This window comes from Aulonocara sp. 'chitande type north' Nkhata Bay, linkage group LG6 (assembly GCF_057382095.1).
Source record: "Aulonocara sp. 'chitande type north' Nkhata Bay isolate Kocher_YH1m ecotype deep benthic linkage group LG6, A_spYH_male_GT1.1, whole genome shotgun sequence".
NCBI lineage: Eukaryota > Metazoa > Chordata > Actinopteri > Cichliformes > Cichlidae > Aulonocara > Aulonocara sp. 'chitande type north' Nkhata Bay.
The window spans coordinates 36059094-36081392 of NC_141349.1; the positions used below are offsets into that span (position 1 = coordinate 36059094).

The 22299-nt window shown below is 40.1% G+C and overlaps 1 protein-coding gene across 7 annotated transcripts; it reads right to left on the reverse strand.

The window, feature by feature from the left end:
• Nucleotides 1-60: 60 nt before the first annotated feature.
• On the reverse strand, nt 61-20560 carry LOC147328379 (girdin-like). 7 transcript variants are annotated; one of them, XM_086296692.1, is made up of 29 exons: nt 19427-20560; nt 19255-19346; nt 17915-18020; nt 15537-15606; nt 15170-15228; nt 15001-15084; nt 14709-14849; nt 14369-14547; nt 13409-13490; nt 12545-12703; nt 12247-12393; nt 11956-12031; nt 9772-10419; nt 9473-9678; nt 9182-9376; nt 8381-8511; nt 8133-8274; nt 7883-8056; nt 7435-7596; nt 7018-7295; nt 6718-6861; nt 6419-6605; nt 6080-6225; nt 5800-5892; nt 3768-3979; nt 3027-3107; nt 2226-2462; nt 1980-2045; nt 61-1733 (listed from the first exon to the last, which is right to left on the reverse strand). In XM_086296692.1, exons 1-29 carry the CDS (start codon nt 19487-19489, stop codon nt 649-651), a joined length of 5445 nt encoding a protein of 1814 aa, XP_086152818.1. In that variant the 5' UTR covers nt 19490-20560; the 3' UTR covers nt 61-648. The 7 variants fall into 7 exon arrangements, with proteins under 7 accessions (XP_086152818.1, XP_086152817.1, XP_086152816.1 ...); XM_086296691.1 differs by having other exon boundaries at nt 8133-8271; nt 11956-12100; XM_086296690.1 differs by having other exon boundaries at nt 11956-12100.
• Between the last annotated feature and the right edge of the window lie 1739 nt (nt 20561-22299).

Here is a 22299-nt window from a genome sequence, read left to right on the forward strand (position 1 = left end):
ATAAGAACACGGGGCGGGCCCAGGTTACAAAAGAATGACGAGCAAAAATTGTTCACATTTTGCACAGGTTTCTTTATTTAAGGGAAAATAGCGTTCACGTAGTAGAAGATATACACACGTCTTACATATGAGCAACACTTCCCACCTCAGATTCAACTACAAAATAAAAGAGACTCTAAAAGCAGTGCATAATAAGTTATAACTCGTGTATGAGGAACAGAACATAAATAGAAGTTACAAAAATGAATACAATATTTTTGGCAAACACGAATATATTTACAAGTATGGCTAAGGTCTGAATGACACGCATAAATCTAATTAATTAGAGGTTAAACAGGAGATCTATCTACGTATCACTGAATGAAATTAAACATCATTTGTGCAAAACAATAACCAACGTGTAAATAATACTGTAACACTTTTGATCTGCTGCTCAGGTTGATTACTAAAGCAATGTAAAAAAAATATCAGAATGTCTTTTTATTGAACACACTTTTATAGGAGTTATGTACTTAGGTAGCCAGTGTAATACAGTGCAAACATACTGATTGCTTAAAATCCTTGTGTGCTGTGATGAATAATTGCTTCATAGCCACCTGCTTTATTTGAGTGACTAATTGTACAGTGATGTGACAGTGACGGCTGCTTTCATGCAACTGTGAGCTGCTCGTCTTTCCCTTCCAGCCCAGCTGCATGCTCTGGATTTTGACTCTGCTCATCTGCCATATTAAGAACTGTTTGCGGTGTGTTTTCGACAGATTTTGAGATTTCTCGTGAACAGGTTTGATCCAGAGGTGAATTTTGACAGAGGACGGTTCGGTTGGTGTCAAGCCCATCTAGACTAGTTGTGGTGGTAACCACAGAATCACCAAAGATTGTATTGGAAAAGACAGATTTGAAAGTGAATGAGGAGTCAAAAAGTGGCTCCTGCACAGCTGCTGGGTCTCTTGGAGGTTTGACAGGAGGAATGGGCGCAGGCTCACTGTTCTTAATCTCTGGCTCTGGTTGTTGATTCGGGCTTGCTGCTTCTTCCTTAATATTGCTCTCTGAATACTCTGAAACCTGGACAGGGACCAGGTCAGTCTTGACTATCACCTTGTAGTCACTGCTGACACTGGATCGTCGGGACGAGCCCTCTGCTGTTGAAATGACACTGCTTGCGCGAGGGAGACTTTTGGGAGACCACGGCCCTTTAAGTCGCCCTTCTTTTCCCATCGGGGAAGAGAAGCAGTTGAGGCAGCCAGACATTGAGGATGACTTGCCCTGAACATACAACACTGTGATTGGTGAACAAGCAGAGGCTTTGGTAGTTTCAACTTTGCTTGTGCTCAGTTTAGGATTCATCCCATTGAGTCCTGGATTGATTTTGCCTGTACCTCCTGAATCTGATGCGCGCCTTGTCATCTTCCCCCTTGACCCTCTTCGAATACTTTTTGTGCCCCTTCTAAGCCAGAAGTCCTGAGGCAGAACAGGATCTCTCTGTTTTGGTTCACATTGGATATCTGAAATCTTACTGTTAGCAGTGGGCATGGTAGAGGCTTTCTCTTTGTGCTGCTGCTTTGTGTGCAGGGGGGTTGAGGCATCACTGGGTGGTTGGTAGGAGGAGGAGGAAGAACGACGTGACGGAGGGTGCTGGACAGGGCTGCTTCCATTTGACCACGGCTCATTCTCCAGGCTCAGGTTGAACTCAACACTGCTCTCACTTTGGGCCCTGCTCTCAGCGCAATTCAGCCCTGAAAAGAGATTACAATGTTTTTTCAGAGCTAAAATTTATATGAAAATCATTTTAAAAAACATCTCTCTGCTCTTTCACCTTGATATGCTAAATGACCAATAGGGAGCAGCAGTTAACAGTTGCTGGCACTAAGGATCAACATAGAGATTAATATGAAACAAGGTCATGATTGCGATTTGATGGATTTAGTCTTAATTCCTGCATGTTTGTTGAATCCTCTAAATGAGTATCCCAAAGGTTTTACCGTGATTTTGCAGCTCATCATTGTCCTCAAGTCCAGATGGCAAATTGCTGTCATTTGAATGCTTATCTGTGGGGCAAAGAATAAAACAATTATTGTGTGAATGACACTTTTCTATGCTTAGGCAAGAACAGCGCGTGACAGTGTTTTAATTTAATTACTCTGCACTTTATTTTACTATATAATCAATTAAAATTAACAAAAGAAAAAACAAAAACAAAACAAACACTAGTTAATGGATGCCTCTACCTGTCAACTCAGAAACATCTGGAACAATGTCAGTGGTGGTGCTGTCGAGATGGACAGATGGCAGAGTGGTGGTATGAGGAAGGGGGAGGATGGACGAGATGGAGTCGGTAAATGATGAGGTCAGTGGGTCTTTCCTGCTTTCCTCCACATCAGCTTCTGACTCTTCCAGCTGTACTGAGCTGTCAGGCAAGCAGTTTACCTCTAATGGGGGCGAGGGACAGACTAAGCTGCTCAGGGCTTCATTGTTGGATGAAAGAATGGAAGAAGTGGGATGTGGATGATGTAAAGGAACAGAAAGATGAAATGGCTGTGAAGATTATGAGGGTTTTTTTTTCCAGTAGTGTGGTCACTATATAAACAGATGTAAAGGATGGAGCTTTTACATTATAATCTCAATCTGTTTCGCTTTCACTGCAGCCTGGGATTACAAAGCTACTGCCACAAAAGTCTCTTCCTGCAATGCAGCATTTCTTTGACCTCTGTGGTTCTAATAAAATACCCCACACTGTTCCAAATATAGCCACTCTGTTAGAAAATAAGTCCTGCAGCAGCCTGTATCTGCAAGAACATGCAATATCATAACAAATAACTTTAAATTAGGCTGGTGAAATGAGTTTGCCAATGATGTCCACACTGCTAACACATTACCCAGTTATTTTAGAACTTGGGGACAATGACAAATCAGATATGAGTTAGTGGTATGCTAGCATTAAAAAAGCATAAAGCACAAAGCTGTTGGAATTACTGAAGTAAGTAAAAAGGGCAAGATGAAGCCAGACAACGGACCACAGTCTTTCTTACATATGGAACGCCGAAACAGGGACTTGACTTTGTCTCTGTCCTTCAGCCGGTTCCTCATACGGGGAAACATTTTCAGAGTGGCTTTTTAAGAGTGACCACATGGGAGACACGCAGAACAGATAGAAGGGAGGGTGTGGATGCCAGCAGAGAGTAAGGGGAAAGAAAGAGAGGGGAGAAGTAGGAAGGGCAAAGACAAGGGGAAAAGAGAGCCGAGGGTGTTGGGAGGAGTGAATAAAAATATAAAGACAAGAGAAAGACAAAGGGGAGAAATACTGAGGATTCCTCAAGAAACTTGACACACCTCATGCACTGGAAAGAATGATGCTTTGAACATGAAACACACACAACATACTCTGATTTTTAATACACTAAGTATGCTTCTGTAAGTTTTCTTTCTGAGTTACTGATAACTAGTTTGTTCACACACTGCCATTGGTATATGTATAGTTACCAAAATGCACATATAAATGATGTGGAAACAGGTTTAGTTTAAAATACACATATTTATTTAAGCTTTCGCACCTTGATGGAAAATCTTAAGGCAGAAAATGGCTTTTTTGTCAAATTCTGGGAAGATGAGCGTCCTTCACACGTAGATGTACATGGACCTGATTTGTCCGTCACTTCATTCATGCATCTCTGTACAGTGGCTGTGAATTGGATCTTACATGAACGCACCTGTATGATCTGCATGTTTCAGCTCTGATGATGATCTTTTGAATTTGAGAAGGAAATACTCACTGCTGTTACGTTGGGGTGAGATGACATCACATGCTGATGTGGAGGCTGAGCCTCCAGAGCCATTTGAGCTGATGAAAGAACTGTTGTCGTGACAGGAGAGCTGAGGCTCAGGAACGCCTGAGTGTGTGGGTGTGGGTGGGCGTTCAGGCCCATGCTCGCGGCTATTGGATTTCATCAGCTTCTTCAGCTTCAAAGTAATCCAGTTCCCACGTCTGTGGAAGAGCAGATAATTCAAGGGAAATCAAATAAATAATATAACACAGAGGATGGTCTGCACAGAAAATGCACTGGGCATCGATGTGGTTAAGCATCACCACTTACCCATCGAATTAAGCTTGAAATTCTTGTGATCAGATTAAACAATCAATACTTGAAGTTCATTCAGGAATATCTTAAAGATGTAAAAATGGTAAATGGTAAATGGCCTGTATTTATATAGCGCTTTACTAGTCCCTAAGGACCCCAACGCGCTTTACATATCCAGTCATCCACCCATTCACACACTGGTGTGATGTATCCCAACAGAGACCTTCACTCTCAGTGTGCAGGCTTACTTCTAGTTCCAATTAGGGCTGCTCGATTATGGCAAAAATGATAATCACGATTATTTTCACTGAAATTGAGATCACGATTATTTGACGATATTTATTTAACCCTTTAAGACCTACCATAGAACCAAGTCCACCAGAGCTTATATATATATTTTTTTTTACATGTTGTAGTGCCATTTGTGGGAGCATTTCAAGTTGCTATACATCAATACAACTGTTATAGCCCATATTTTAATAATATGTATGCATTAAGTCCATAGTAATTACATAAATTGCAAAAAAGTGCAATAAACTACAAAAAAATTGAAAATCGCTTTTGTTTTGTTTACATATATTTCTACTTGGAGAAATTTAAGAGGTTTATCCCTCAAAACTTTAAATACAATAAAGTTGCAAAAAAATAGTTTCCCACCACAGGAAATTTATTTTGAGTGTCTTCATAGTTTTATTTTGGAGATACAGCAATTTTTATATACTGCAGGAAAAACAAAAAACAATCCTATGATGCAAATTTGCAAAGAAAACAGCAGGTGCATCATTTCACTGTGGGAAGTGTTACGAACAGCTGATCGGATCGGCAAAGCGTGTTTCTGGAATATTATGTTTTTGTTCCTGCAAGCGCTTTTTATGCAATTTTTGCAAAGCTATATGTGGAACGAAACCGTGACCGAGGACAAGCTGATGGCATAAGATGTAAGTACAACTCCTCCGGTTTCATATGCAAAACAAATTATTGCGCTAGCTTACACGGTTCAGGTTCTACAGGGATTTAAAAATAGTTACGCAAAACGGAGCGTGCTGCTCTGACCGACTTTAAAAAAATAATATAAAATAGTGTGCAACACCACTGAAGTTTGTTTTTTTTTAAACTCTCTTTTCAACCAACAGCAGTCACTCTCCAAATAACTTCTGCTTAGCTTTCCGAGCTTCCCTCGGGTCCTCTTAATCAGCGGTCTCCACCCTTTTTTGCGCCACGGACCGGTTTATGCCCGACAATATTTTCACGGACCGGCCTTTAAGGTGTAGCGGATAAATGAGGGAGGGGCTAATAATCGGCTCAGTCATTTTTAATGATCGTTGAAAGCCCAGATCGTAATCGTGATTAAAATTCGATTAATTGAGCAGCCCTAGTTCCAATGGTTTCCAAAAGTTGAACAGGAGGCAGAGCCTTCAGGTATGAGGATCCTCTAATTAGTATAAGTATAAGGCTTAGTGACTCACGTGAGCCTGAAGCTAGCCTGAGTTATGCAGCTATAGGTTCAGGCTGCTGAGGGTCTTGCCATGATGCACTGAACATTTCACTTTTCTTTATCCTTATGCATTCACATGCCAGAAATATGACTACATACAAATGAATCATGTTCCATGCTATGAAATTGCCTTAATTGATCAAATAACTGTCTCTATGAACTGGAATTTATGTAAAAAGTTATAAAACTTGTTTCATCAACATAAACATGAAAATAAAGGTGTCCCCTTACCTGCGAGGAGGCGAGGGCTCATAAAACTTATATTGGTCCATTATCTTTTCCTCCAGCTTCTCTTTCTGCCTCCTCAAATGATTAAGCTTGTCACTGAAAAGAGAGAGATTATAGGTTAATCATCAGTAGAATTTAGGTCTCACTAAAGGGGCATTTTTGATATCCTAATTAGCGAAATGTTTTGTTGTCTGCAGGTACCAAACATTGTTAAGTCCATTAGCAAAATACTATAGCATGAAGATTTGATCATGGTAAACTTACTATTGTCCTGTGCACTTACATATACTGGCGTTCTTCAACATGAAAGAGATCTTTGCTCTCCATAGTCTGCTCCAGCAAAGTCCGGTTCTGTAGCATCAGGGTCTCAATCTGGGCGAGCAGGTGGCGGTTCTCTTCCTCGAGGTTGCCCTTCAACTGGCTCAGCAGCTAAGCGTCAGATGAACATGCATGCTTATAAATAAACATCTATCAAAAGTCGCACTGATATGCAATTGTGAAAATAGGGTTGATAGGTTTCAGCCCCTTTGGAATTCTGAATTGGTTAAGCATTTGAAAAAAATGGTTGAAAGTTGTTATTTTAATGCAACCGTCAGATTATTCACAGGATTTGAAAGCATACCTCACACTGGTTTGTGAGTTTTGTGCACGTGATGTCGAGCTGCTGATAGTCCTTTTTGAGCTTCGAAAAGTCTGCCTCTAGCCACGTGTGCTCCAGCTTGGCCTCATTCAGCTGGCTCTTGAGCTGCTTGTGATCTGATGTCAGCGCTTCGTTATCGTTAAGAAGCTGGCGGTATGTCTGGTTCAGCCTTAAAAAATTATGTATCATGAGAAAAATTTCCTTTGTTGATATATCCACATATATATACATGCTCTGGAGTTTGTGTGTGTGTGTAGGTTTGTGTGCATGCACGTTCTCACCAGTCTTTCTCATCACGGAGTCTGCAGCACTCAGCAGCCGTTGTCCTGTGCTGTTCTTTCTCCAAAGCCATCCTCATCTGCTCCTCCTTGAGGGCTTTCTCCAGGTCTTCTAATTTGCTACGTTGCTGCAACAGGCTGTTGTATCTAAATAACAATCCAAACATGAATATGAAGTTCATGTTTGGGTTTAGGTTAACTGGCAATGCTCAGATTAAAGATATGAATGATCCTTAAGACAAGTGGTTTAAATGAACTTGTATGCAAACTTTTACCATCGTCCACAGCTCTCTTGTGACCTACCTGTCTTGAAGAGTGCGATGCTCCAGTTCCAGTGTGCGGTGGGCATTTTTCAGACAGCCGTGTTTGCCCATCAGGGCCTCATACTCCATGGCTTGTCGCTCATGCAGGACTGCCAGGCGCTCATGATCTCGTAACAGCTGCTCTTGAGCACCACGCAGCTCTTCACGTTCATGTATAGCACTGTCCCGTTCACTTTCTGCCTTAGACTGCTGCTGCTGCAGCTGAGTGTTTTGGGCCATAAGGGAGGCGCTCTGTGAATTCAGTGTTGACTTTTCCACCTGGAGAAAAACACCAAGGAATTAATGTAACATAAATAGTTTATGTATGCTGTTTACAAGAGCAGAAGCTTACCAGAGGATATTACAGAAGCTTTTATGTGAATTCTGTTACAGAGACTAGTGTGTATTGTAATGACACCTGCAGGGTTGCATTGTGTGTCTGCAATGCTGTGTTGTTCTCCTGCAGTGAGGCAGCCTGCCGCTGCAGGGCAAGGACCTGAGCCTGCTGGCTGTCAGACTGACTTTCCAGCTGTTTTAGCTGGGCTTGTAAAGCCTGGCGTTCTGCCTCCAGTGTCGCATTCTGCATAAGAGAGCAGGAAGATATTATGACAAACTGTAGCGTGGTATTAGCTTTAGCATAATTTGTGTGCCATTATCAAAAATAGGGAATCTCTGTGTACAGGAACCCATGATATAATTTAATATTGTACAGCTTTATGTGTTCTATGTTCCTCTTTATGTGTTTACAGAAATGTAAATGGACTGCTACTTATTTAGACACTTTTCTATTTTAACTGAGCACTCAAAGCACTTTTTACTACGAGTCTCATTCACCCAATCTCTCTCACACACACAATGTCACTTACATTTCTCTCGACTTCAATGAGGCGATCTTTTAGCTTTAGCAGTTCTTTGGTAGCTTCCTGACTTTCACGTAGCCATTCACTCATGGCCTTGCCAGTTTCTCTTGGAGGTGTGGAACTTGATGTTGTCCTCTCTTCCTCCTGCCTCTGTTGCAGGGCTTCATAGCTCAGCTTCACCTGTGTGATGGAAGACAGTCGTTCAAGTGGATCCAGAGAAACTAACAGGTCTGGGAAGCTTAACTTTATTCCTTACACTCTTTAGTTCCTGGCGCAGCTGCTGATTCAGAGAGGAGGATTCCTGCAGACGGGCCTCCAAAGAAGCCAACTTGTCGTCTTTTATCTGCAGAGACTTTTTCAGAGATGTCTCCAGCTCAGACTCGAGCATTTTGAACCTGCTGTGTATAGAAAATTATTTTGCGTTATAAAACTTTGCATTTGTTATAACATTCTCTTAAATAGTTACGTGATGGGAACAGAAAGCTCCAAAGAGTATGCACAGACCTGTTATCTGGTCTCTCTTGTTCAGCCTGATGTGCACTCTCCTGGTTCAGGACCTTCATTTCCAGCTCATGGGAAAGCCTCTCTAGTTCATTGTCTCTTTGCTGGGTTCTCAGCTTCTCGCTAACTAGCTCCTAAAGATAGACAATACATTTCAAATAAAACAAACAGGTTTCCATAATAGCAGTATTGCTTAATCAGAATCAAAATCAGAATACTTTATTAATCCCTAAGGAAATTATGTAAGGGACGGCAATGTCATTTAGTTGGCCTGAAGTAGTTATATGAAGACTGCCACTAAAGGTTAAGGTGCTTAACACATTTATTAGACCACCACTCATAAAAAATAAAGAAAATATGAATATTTTAGAAATCTGTCAAAAGCTTGTGTAAAACTAAAAATTATATTGTTATTTATTAGGTAAATAACAAAATGAATTCATGTTTATACCTAAATTTGAGCCAGCAAAGTAGACAATTTTTACTGCAAGTAAACAATTAAAATTTGGGATCTTAATCAAAACATAATGATGTTCTTTACTATTTTTTCAGTATTTTTAGTAAAACTGTAAATTTGAAAATTCATGAATAACAACAATATTTTTATTTTAGTGTTAAAAATGTAATGTTGATATAAAAAGCTTGTGCTTCTGGTGTATTAATGATTACAGAAACACAAAATAAAATCATTTTAGTAATTACCAGTACGGTTAGGCCAGCTTTGGCATAAACCTTAGATTGGGTGACAGTCTAATAAATGTATTAAACGCTGTCGGTCATGTTATGCATCCAGTCAGTCCTCACTTCTCTGAGGGTTGCCAGGGTTCTCTGGTCAATAGCAGCCTGCTTGGTCAGTTCTCTGTTGTCTCTCTCCAGGCCTTTCACCCTCTCAGCAGTTTCCCTTAATCCGTCCACTTCCTTTACAAGAAAACGCATCTCCCTTTCCAAGCTAGCCATACAGACATTACTGCTGTCTAATTTGGCTTCTTGGATTTCTGCCTGAAATACAGGAAAGTAGAACAGTCGATAAGGTTTCCAAACATTATCTAACACTAGAAAACTGATATCTTTATTTTTAAAAAAAAAATTGTCCACCTGTTGCCGGAGTCGTCGATTCTCTTTCTCTAGCTGCCTCTTGTCTCTCTCCAGGGCAGTTGTTTCATGCTCCAGGGTCTGCTTCTCTGTTTCTAACTGCTCCAGGCGTCGTGCAGAGATGCGAAGTTCCTCTAAAGAGGCCTGCAGGCTCTGATTCTCTGCTTCCAGCTCCTCAACCTCTGCCTCTAGACGCTGAACCTTTCGGTCTTGAACATGGAGAATGATAAAAGAAATAAATTAATCTGAAAATGTTTTGCTATATAAGTACAAAAACACTACTTATTTTCTATGGGACCTACCAGTGTTGTCAAGTGAAGTTTGTAGATGCTGATTTATTGTGTCCAGGGCCCTGCATTTGGCCTCTAGCCGCTGTGTGTGCTTGCTGGCATAGGAGGAGCGTGTTGGCAGACCTGTGAAGATGCTTTCATGGCGGGGACTGCTGTTCTTTGAGCCAGGCGAGTGATCATGTGACCTCACAAAATAATGGCGCCTATTGTGATTGTTTTCTAAGACTTCCAAATCAGACATCCTTTCTTTGAAATGGTCTCCACTATCTCCATCCTCTAGCTGTCCTTTCTCCTGGATATTACGCTCTGGATTAGCTGTGAGATGGTTCACACTCTGGACTCGCTCCAACTCCTCGGTGTCTAGCTGCTGATGGCAGCTTAAATCCCCATTTAGCATCGACTCTGTTACAATACTGAGGGAGACTCCATTAGAGTGATTTTTAGCATTCGAGCAGGAGGTCTGCAACACAGAGGACTCGTCTGTTGATGAGGTACAGTTGTTACTACACATCGCCAGGTGGCTATGTTTGGTTTGTGTGATGTTATTAACAGAAGCTCTGAGCTCCTCTATAATCTTCAGGAGATGTTTGTTCTCTTTCTCCAGTTTCAGCAATCGACTGCAGGCCCTCTCACTGACCTCCTCACTCAGGGTCTGCTGGCCTTTTGACAAACACACAAACACACAGTTAGTTTGCAAGACGCTTGAGAGAAACAAGTGAAAATAGCTCACTTTTCTAGGAATGTTATTAACTGGTCACTTTCACATTCTGCAATGCTGCTATTTGCAAAAATATCATTAAAAATAAGTTTGGTATCAGTAGAAGCGCCACTCATATGTACAGACATGCCTCTGATTCACTTTTTGTAACAGAGATTCATTTAACAAAGACAATAAAAGTCACATCTTAAGCCTGATTGTTGAGTATTTCAAGTAAATAACTTATTTAAGAGATGGCACAATAATGCATGCACACCTTTACATAACTTATCCTTATCTACTCTCACTGGAAAGTACACTATATTGCCAAAAGTAGTCACGCATATGAACTTGAATGACACAGCATTCTTAACTCGCAGAGTTTAATATGATGTCGTCCCATCCTTTCCTGAAATAGCAGCTTCACATTTTTCTGGGAAGCCTTTCCACCAGGTTTAGGCGTGTGCTTATGGAACATTTTGACCATTCATCCAGAGGTTGGACATGATGTTGGACGAGAATGCCTGGCTTGTAGTCTCAGGACTCTGTGCAGGCCAGTCAAGGTCTTTCAGGCCAAACCTGCTGATCCATTTCTTTTAGGACTTTGTGCACTGCTCATCTGAATGCACTGGGCTATCTTCAAACTATTCCCATACATTAGGAGCATTAAATTGTCCAAAATGTCTTCATTCTTTTCACTGGAACTAAGGGGTCTGTCAGGGGCTGGGTCTGTAGCCTGACATTTTGAGGTTGTTTTTGTATTATTGGTGCCTTATGTTATATTGGAAATATGTTAAGTTCTTGTGTTGCTATTATTAGTTAGGACAGGGGTGGGCAACTCCAGGCCTCGAGGGCCGGTGTCCCTGCAGGTTTTAGATGTGTCCTTGAACCAACACAGCTGATTTAAATGGCTAAATTAGCTCCTCAACATGTCCTGAAGTTCTCCAGAGGCCTGGTAACAAACTAATCATGTGATTCAGGTGTGTTGACCCAGGGTGAGAGGTTAGCCACACCGGCTATGCAGCCGTGACAGGGCCGAGCCCAACTGAAAATCAATCCCATGCCATAATCCATCCTCCACCAAACGTTACACTTGGGATAATATAGTCATAAAATTATTATTCTCCTGGAAAACTATAAAACCTAGATTTATCCATTGGACTGGCAGATGGGGAAGTGTGATGCATCACTCCAGAGTCCAGTGGGGGCATGCTTTACACCGCTGTATCCAATGCTTTGCATTGCACTTGGAGATGTAAGGCTTGGATACAGCTCTTCAACCATGGAAACCCATTCCATGAAGTTATCTACACACAGTTCTTGAGCTAATCTGAAGACCACGTGAAGTTTGGAGGTCTGTAGTGACTGACTCTGCAGAAAGTTGGTCACCTCTGCACACTACCTGAATTCAGTGATTTGGATGGGTAAGTGAATACTTTTGGCAATATATTGTAGATTAGCCTAAGCTCTCATTATTCCTTCTTTACACCCACTCTTACCCTGGGAGCTTTCTGTGGTCTTGGAGAGTTGCTCTAACTCCCAGCCTAGGTGCTGGGACTCCTCCATACTCCTCCTCTGTGCCAAACACAAAGCCAAGTTGTCCGTTTGCAATTCCTCAATGCGCCTCCGATCTGCCTCCCTCTCCTTAAGTGAAAACCCAAACTATAAGCGGTGGTATAAGAGCGCTACCTGTCCAGCTGGTGAACAAGCTAGATGAACATTAAAGATGAAATCTAACCTTCCAGATATTTTAAATGATATTTCTGGTAAACTCTGTGGAGATGTCTGACCTGTTCCATGTCATGGACCTGGGCCTTCAACAGCAGATTGTGTTTCTCCAGCTGGTGGATTTTATCTGAGCGTGCCCTCCAGCCTTCCAGTTGATCTTCCAAAACCTCTTTAGTCTCCTGGAGTACCCTATTATCCTCCTTTAGCTCCTGAAACATGAAAAAATATTTAAATTCACCTTAAATAGTAAACCACACTGAATCCCACCCAATCATCATATTTCTCTTTATTTGAATCTTTAAAAGTCTATTGTATGTTTGTAATGTATGTATGTTCTACATGTATTTATTCTGCCTCAACCTCCACTTTGGCTTTGTAGAACTCCATCTTGTGCAGTTGCTCCCTGTAGCGTCCCACTTCACTCTCCAGCTTGTCCGCCTTGATGGCTCGCTCTCTCAGGGCATCCAGTTCATCACGGTAAGTGCGGGCTGCGCGTGCATCCAGAAGCAACTGGGAATTCTGGTAAAGTTAAGAGAAAAGAATGTTTTATAACAAAAAAGTCTTAAGCTTGATACAGCTTTTTATAGTCAGAAATTTCCGCCATAAACTCTAAAGTTCATCATCAAACATCAGTTCAACATCAAATAGCTAAAACAGCAGAGAACACTGACTTAGTTTAGTTGGAAACACGAATGGAAGATTTGTGTGTTTTTTGTTATGGTAAGACGTGAACATCCAATCTGTTGTCATGTGATAACTTTATCAGGGAAAGCCAAGGCACATATAAGTAAGTAAAATGTTATTAATAAAGAACCTTTAGAGACAAAGATCATGATTAAGTGTTTCACAACAATATAAAATTTAAGGTGATATAATAACTTTTTCCATTCCACTAGACAAAAATGGCTGTAAGAAATTAAATACTGCTTTTATTTTCACTAAATATTTAATTGTTATAAATATATGAACCATGTTAACTAGTGTGACCATCTAAGCCACAAATGCAAATTGAGATTTCCCGAGCAGACAAATCCACAGGGGCTTTAGCTGTACATCTGAGTCAGTGTTCAGAGGTTTAAGTTAGTAGTTATTAAGCACAGAGCTGCAGCAAAGTACAGCGTTCAATAATCTGCATAAGCTGCAGAGAGGTCAGGAGGTTACTGTTTGTCACCATTAGCTGTGATTTTTTTTTTTCTTTTTTCAACGTGTTCTTTGACTTCAGACCTCCTGCTGGATTCTCTTCAGCTCAGCCTCCATGTTCTCCAACTCATGTCTGCAGTCCAGCATTTGTTCACTCTTCTCCTCTCTGGTGTCATGTGTGGATCACAGAGAGACATAAAGTTGGGAGGTTAGCATGCGCTACATTTTAAACACGAATTGAAAATGTTTAAATAATAAGTAAGCATAACAGAAATATAAGCCATTCTGACAAAATGGATCAAACATTAGCTGTTAAGCTTCATTTCTTTCCTTCCCACATGCTGATGACAAAAAAAGTGTGTTCATTTTCTTATATAAAAAAGAATAGTCTAAGGCCATTCAAAAAAATCAGAGCATGGCTTTATGTGACATTGTGTTTCTGAACAGTATGTGAGCTGATGGGATGGACAGCAATGATGGAACTGAGATCTTGATTGGATCAGCTTTAGCGTGCGTGTGTTCGTGTGTGCAGTATCTGCAGATATGCAGAGCAAATATGGGTCAGTGGTAGTGCATGGGCATTGAACCTGCCAAGCAGGCAGTAATGTGGGCCAAACTCTGCAGGGCATCTCTTATCCTGTACTATCTCTCTCTCTCTCTGCCTCCTATTTATTCCCTACTGGCAGTTACACAGAGGAAACCCATTTACCAATCAGCACCGTTAGGAGGAACTCTACAATGCTTAACCTAATAATCTTTTAATGTGGGAGAAAAGCAAACGCTTTACTCTGCAAACATTTTGGTGACATGAAGGGGACAAAAGATGAAATAAATCTGGGCAGAAAAGTTCTACAAAAATTCCAACTTACTACAACCTCTTTTGTATTAGTTTGCCTTTTTTTAACGTTGATCCAATCTATGTAGTAACTTTCATATGAAAATGTTCTGATCTCCAGTTAGTGTAAAATATATCTTAACTTTTTAAGCTAATTTTAGTCAACAAACAAAGAAAACAATTATTTTTCCCACCTATCACATACTTACAGTTCTTGTCTAAGTCGTCTGATCTTTGCCTTAGAGTCAGCCAGTTCGACTGCAAGGTGTTGCTGGGTCCCCACCTGCTGCTGCTGAATTGTAGGAGAGTAGCTGGCAGACTGTGGGCTGGAGGGGCTACTGAGCAAACTTACCACACCCTCTTTCTCCTGCATTAGCTCTGCTATAGTCTGCAAATAGGAAGCAGGATTAATACTACAGGTTGAACATTAGTGATGAGTGTACAGTATCTGAGCTCAGTCTAAAATGAAAAGCATCTTAATAAAATAATATCCATTGTTCCTATAAAAATATGTAGCTAATACTGTTTGTAAATATGAAAATTAAGTACCTCCAGATGGGTATCCCTCTGATCCAGCAGGTGTCGGAGGTGTGTGGTCATGTTCCTTACTGCTGCCTCCATATCATCGGGGTGCAGCTCACTAGACTCCAACCACTGCAGATCCAGCACATTGTCTTGACTGTGAGTCAACTGTTAAACACGGGACATGACAATCAGCGTAGTTGAGGAAAGAATAATACAAAACACAGCAACTACACAAACAACTGCACAAAAACAAATGATTACCTGTAAAAAAAAAACGCTGTAGCATTCAAAGCATATGTCATATAAAGTCAAATACCTCCTGAATATGAGCAGCTATTGCTGCTTTTGTCTCAAAGTCAAGTGTCTGGATTCTCTCAATGTACTCCTCTTTCTTCTCACACTGTAAAAATGCAAAAATGCACAAATCTGACCCAGAAACGTAAAACATAAACACCATTTTAAAATATGAATCACTCAGTATTTACCTGAACTGCACATCCCAATAGTAATAGCAAAAGTTTCCTCATTTCATCCAGGCTTTGTTCTATGAGAGTAAAGAAATTGAATTATTGGAAAACAAACCCACTGGATCGAAGTAGGACTGCTGTCACGGATTTAAACTGAACACAGCGCTGGTTGGTGTATTTGGGTCATCACTTGCCGAAGCATTGCCATCAGAAGTTAGTGCGGCTATCAGACTGATAGCGGTGTGCAGTTGAATTAAAGGAGCTGAAAAGAGTCTGTTTCATTTTACAGACTCAAAGGTTTTCATTGTTAACTATTCAGAAATCACTGACCACTGAAAATCAAGCGGTGCATATTGGGAATGTATAATCGTTTTAAAGAGCATACCACAGTAAGGAGTCCTGCCAAGCAGCAACACATTTGGCAAAGGAGTCATGATTAATTGTCTCAGATTATCCTACAAAAGAAGAGACAGAAAAGAGAAGAGAGATGGTTAGAGAAAAACCCCACATTTAGGCTAAAGTGAAACAAGGACAAAACACTTCTTGCATTCTAGCCAAAGTGTTTGAATAGATGGAGAAGTATGTATGTACAGCACATAGGACCTGCTCAAATACATGTATAGAAACACTGCCAACAAATGGTGAGTGCTCTGAATGGGTAAATGACAGAGCCAGTTTCCCTGGTGCCGTGGTGAAATTCTGTAAAACTGCTGCAGCCTTGTCCCTGCCTAAGTTTCCCATCATCCTTTCTTTTTGAACCTTATGCGAAAGCTCCTCTATAGAACTGCACTTGTTATTATTCTGTCTCTTTCATATTGAATCACTGCATCTCCTTAATGTAAGCTTTAGCTCCATTAGGTCAAAATCAAACAAAAATACACTAATTCAAACAGCTGCAGCTGCACTATTTGTTTAGCACAAATTATTAAATGACAGCAAGCTAGATGCTATACTCATGTTGTAATTGTAGACAGCGTCATACATACTAAACATGTTAGCCTTGTAACTTTGAACCATGTTCACACACTGACATTTAGCTGAAAGTTCCAGTTAAACCAGTGCAGCGGTCAAGTCTTTTAACTGATCTTAGAGAATGAAAATAACCAAAAATAGACTGCAACACTTCTAGATGCCCTAGATCTACAGTGCCTTACTAATAATAATTTTAATGCAAAAATAAACATGGCACGCTGCAGTTTATCTCAGACTGTCTCTGTTTCCATTCACTGGGGACAAACAACTTAAAATGTGTACAGTTAGGTCCTGAAGTCTTTGGATAGTGACACAGTTTGTGTAATATAGCTGTTTGTGTAACGTTACTGTATAGAGAAGTCGAGTGCAGAGTTTCAGCTTTAACTCGATGAGTTTAACGTAAGTATAGCATTAACTGAACTGCAGACGTTTTTATACATAGTTCCTCATTTTCAAAGTTTCAAAAGTAAGTGGACAAACTGACATAATTTTAAAGAAATAAGGATTGTTCTAACATTTGGATAAAAAAAATCATTTACAGCAAGTCTTAAGTCTAGAACCCATGAAGATCACGAAATGCTGTTTCCTCCGTTGAGATGCTCTACCAGACTTTTACTCCTGCCTGCCTTCTGTTGGTTCTCTCCTCCGTCAGTTATGCCCTCAATAACTGAAAAGCCTGTTCTACTGAGGTGAGATAAGATAACTGATTTGGCCATTGAAGAATATCCCACTTCTCTGCCTTGATAAACTCTTGGTTTGCTTTTACAGTGTGTTTGGGTCACCATCTATTTATGCTGTGAATTGCTGTTCAATCAATTTTGCAGCATTTAGCTACATCAGAGTAGAGATCATAGCCCGGTATAGTTCAGAATGCACAGCCCGTTCTCACTCCCGAGGCGTAACATGTCGACGTTTTGTCACCTAGCGTAAAATGTTACGCTTTGGGAGTGAGAACGTGTTGGAATGCACCCTTTTTAAAGAATAATTTGTCCACTGTTAAAGTTTCTGACAGATTGATTCTAGTTTTTCAGTCTAAAGATTATCTTCACTTGCATGGACATCCCTTTGGACCTCATTACTGAGTTTGTCAATTGTTCTGTTACTTTTCAGCCTCTAAGATTAGTATAAAAATAGACGATCTGTATAAAATTGTGTATAATTCCTAAACAATTAATGCATTTTTTTGATTTCTTGAATTAAAGATGAAAGTCTGAACTTCATTGAATGTTGACTCTTTGATTTAAAATGTATTGTGTTGGTGTGCAGAGGTACTATTAACAACATAACTAGCAGACATACATGTATGTTTTCAAAAAGCAACTACAGTAGAAATACTGCTACTGTGGTTTCATTTGTGTGGATTATCCTTTCCTTAAGATAATCAATTCATTGTCCTGTTCTCAGTGAAATCGCTTCTCTGGTGATTCTGACTGATTTCAAGGGTTAAATTGTGCTTAATTACTCTGACACAGACAGAAAATCCAAGATTTTAACACCACTGGTGTCTGCCCATGAATTTTGCAACTTTATACGTCAGTCTAAAGCTCTGTCTGTGACTCTGACTGCAGCTTTACTCTGGCTCTGGCTGTGCTCTAATGCCGCTCCTGTGCCGATTACACAGATGTTCACATGACTGAAATTTAGGCCATGCATCTTAAGAAGAACTAGTTGATCTGCTAAGTCATCCAGTATGTTGAAGTTAAAGTAAACCCAGACTATATTATAATCTGATGTTAAGGGAGATTGAAAGCTTAGCTGCTGCTGTATCTATAAAAAAAAAAGGGAACTCACCAGGTAAAATGTCTTGATCTGCTGCACGAGAAAGTTCAGGTTCTGGATCCTCTGACTTGGATCCTTGCTCATTTTCTTTGCACCCTGAGATGAAGCTGAAGGATTTCTGAAAATGTAACATAAAAGTGTTTTACTTGACATTACTGCCATTTTCAAACCAACCAGCAAGCAGTCAAACATAATTAACATGTTTGGATAAGAAGAAGCTGCAACTGATAGAAATCTTGACTCGGAAACATTCACAAGATCCCTATTCATTCCCAACTTTAGCCTGTGTGACATCATTCCTTCCTGCCAACAAACTGGAGTTTTGTTTTGTTGTGTTTCTAAAGCTTGATGTTGTTATAGGTTGTTATGGAGGTAAGATTTCATTACTGAGAAAGTGAAACATATATATACGCTTAATATACGATGATAAAAAGAAGAAGGCAAAGCGTAAAAAGAGTCAGTCATAATTATTGAAACAGACACAAATATAATGCTGAGCTGCCGAGTCTCCCTCTGTGTGCTGTTTGTCCTGTTCTGTACTCTTTCCCCCTCCCATCTGTGTCCCAGTGGCACTAAACACCAGGCCCTAATCCCAAAGGGTCTTCCCAATCCAGGAGATTATCCCGCCTCTTCCCCTCCCTTCAGTGCAACTTTTTTTTTTCATGTAGAACTGGTTATTGTGACCCTGGGGAGATAATTGGGGTGAATGGATACTATAGATTTGCAATGGCTAAAGAGCATTATCCACAAGTGCACTCGATCATAGTTTTTTTCCTCTTTCTTTGGAGTGCTTCAGTTTTAGTTAGGAGTCATCTATCAATCTTTGAAGTGTCATTTAACTTGCACATGAAGGCTTAACACACTGGTTTGGTAGTGTTTGCTAAGGACGAGGGTAATTCCCTCAGAACATAAGGCAAAACTATCATAATCTCTTAAGTAGCATCTTGCCAGTATGGATGAGGTCTCTCATGTTTTGGTTAATCTCTTGCCTTCAGTCTGGTCTGTCTGACATCTCTGGGTAACTTTTATGCTAATTCTAACATTTATGTCAGACACCCAAACCTGTCAGTAATGAGGAAGTCTGCAGCTGACTACAAAGATCCCCTTTATTACTGCAGAGTAACAAAGCTGGTACTGTTGATCCCTGGATAAGAATGTTAGCAGATGCTTCATACAGTATCAGTGGATGCTACACCATGAAGCAAGAGGATCAGAAATCAGCAAAAAAAAAAAAAAAAAAAAAGATTCTTTATTGACCACAGTCAGCCAAAAATCTGAATTTATCTTGACACAACTTAGATTGAAAATCAGATAAATGAACAGGAGGCTCAAACTGGGATAAAATTACTTACATTTGGGTCATTATGTCGTTTAGAAAGACTCCATCCAGCAGTTCAGAAAAATCCAAGTGCATGCCCCCATCATTTGGCACGAATGTCCTCACCTAAACAGCAAAGAGAATATGGGATTTGAGGTCGATATCACAGTATCTGTGAGGAGACCAGAGCATTGTACATCACTTACCCAAGTGACAAGTGGGCTCAGCATGAACTGATCCAGACAGGCCAGAAAAACTCCACTCTCCATCGTTAGCTAGGCTTTGAGTGACTGGTCTCAATAGAACATCCAAGTTGATTTAATCAAGAAAAAAAATATGATAGCACGAAATACATCTTTTAAATGAAGTGATCCAATCGTCTATTCAGGTCGTCCCGTCCATCTTCTTTAGAGAAGAATTCCCTCTGACACTGCGCTTTGAATTGTCTTTGCTTTCTCTCACAAACTCGTAAAATCTCGCGGTTTAATTTTCGATAAGTGAACGTTTAAACATGTGCGGATTTTGTCCCGGAACAGCACACACGGACATCCATCCTCTCTGGTCCTCTGCTGCAAAGGCATCTGCTGTCAATCCTCCTCCTCCCCCCTCCTGCTCTCTGCTCGTCGCACTGAAAGAGTTGGCACTGCTGTATTAGGGATGTTTAAAGGAGCAAAGAAGTTTGAAAAAGTGGCATTTGAGCCAAATAGAAATATCACCTCCCTAATATAATTTAACTCTAAAAAAAAAAAATCCCCTTGGGTTCATATTCTGAAGTTACTGCAGCAGAAACGCCGAAATAGCTTTGCCTTTAATCTGTTACCATGGTGATAGCGCCCCCACCCCTTCCTTTCAGCAGCAGCAGCAGTAGCCTCTTTTCCACCGGGCAGCAGAAGTAAGGCTGCTGCTGCTGATACATCCACTTCAGCTGTAGCCACTTAGCATTGCTCGTAGATGCTAAGTGGAGCTATTAAATCCCCCTACTCCCCCAAAAAGAAAATGCAGCCCACCGGTAATTTTATACAGAAATACACAGTCCAACCCAGAAAGCACAGCAATCACTAAAAGCGTTAATCTGAATTCAAAAGGTTGCTAGACTAATCTAGAAACATATCAGAGACGTCGTTGAGGTTCTTACCTCTGAATACATCAGAATACATCCAAAATAAACTCACAGTACAAAACTTTGGCACGCAAAAGACCATAATGGTGTAACAGCACCACCTCGTGTTTAAGTTATACATTTTTTTGTGCACAATTTCTAGATAAATTATGTTTCATCTTGTTCTCTCTATAAACTCCACAAGATGCTCGGTTGAACTTTCCCTCGTCCGATGTAAACTTATTTTAAACTCTTAATAAACAGTCATGAGTCTACTTCTCACCTTCCGGTGTTACACTCTCAAGACTCCGGGCGGAACACATGGGTAAATGCAATTCCCATTGCTACAAATTACAGTTTATACATTTAAAATCGTAAAGTTGTGTTTATATTAAGAGTGTCACAATAACCCTGAATGATATTGATATCTGGTCAATATTACTCTTAAGATAACATCATGAACAATTGTGCAATTGATCTTTCTATATGTTTTGTTCATTTATGATTCCAACAATAACTGTAAATGTGTACAAGTCTACATTACTGCTTTAGAACAGTAGAATGGTGGTTCCTAAAGTGTGGGTTGAGGCACCCTGCTAGGCATCAAAGGTACTGCAGATTGGCTGCAGAAATAAGAGAAATTGTGGTTGAAATTACTCACTCAAGTGAGTATGTACAGTTAGACAGTTTGATTTATAAGACAGAATTCAAATTGGTAATAGCAGGTTAGTTTGTGGTACGACTCATTAATCTGACCTAAATTTTTTTGCTCTTGTACTGAAAGTGGGTCATACATTGGCCTTAACACTAGGTAGCATTAGCAATTTATAGCCAACAGCCTGTGTTGCTTATATTTTTTTGAGTAAAATGTTCAAGGAAATACATCACTTTCATTTTGTTTAAAGTTAAGATTTAAGGCCCCACTGAATTTTCTGATTTGTGAGTGGGCTGCACCACTCTTGACTTTAGTAATTGTTGCTACAGAAAGATACAGAAATTAATTACTCGATATGACATATGATCCTCCACATTTACTTACAAATAAACATTATCATACATTTTTATACAGAAGAATTTTTCTTCTTGTCTCCCATCACTCACAGTACCATGGGTTCAGACGTTTGCTTAAGGACGAAATCTTTAAATGGCTCAAATGAGCAGGAGAAATGAAAACAACTTGGCCTTTAATACATTGCCTAGAAACAAATACTTCTGTTTTTAGTGTACAGGTAACACTTTTCTCTCTCCTTTTTGGGTATTTTCTTGTAAGTTTGCTGTTTGTCTGTCCACCCTTGAGTGGCCAAAAATATTCTGAAAAATATTTTCCTTATTTTCCTTTTTCCACAAACCTTGACTTGATCTCAGAGGATAGATGTTTTATTTGGCCATAGCTCAAATGTGGCCTCTCACCGTATGACAGCTGGGATAGGCTCCAGTCACCCCATGACCCTGAATTGGACAAGCAGTAAATGGGACGGATAGATTAAGCCTTATAACCTGTCTTATCCAAGCATTGTCTGACAGTGTTTGAACAAGCTTGGCTTTGTCAGTCTTTAAGTGCCTCCGTTCAAGCTTGAGGTCAGATATGTCACAGTTTTTAGGTTAAGGACCCAAATATAGACTCAGGATACAGGTGGGATAAACAAAATGCAACTTTATTGGTGGATAAAAGCCCAATAAATAATAAGTTTCATAAATCCAACAGCAGAGGTGATACATGCAAACAAACTAGGAGAATAAACAAAAACTGCAAGCACAGACAAAGAGAAGACAGCACTATGTATACTCACACAGTAAAAGTTAATCAAGGAAATGAGACACAGCTGGGAGGAAATGAGACACTGGTGCACAGAATCAACACAATCACAGGGGAGGAAGAAGGAACTGAATATGAGACACAGAAGACAATTAACGAGTAAAGTAATTCAGAAAGAAAATAACAATAACTAAACTGGGAACCTCAGACACAAAAGTAAATTT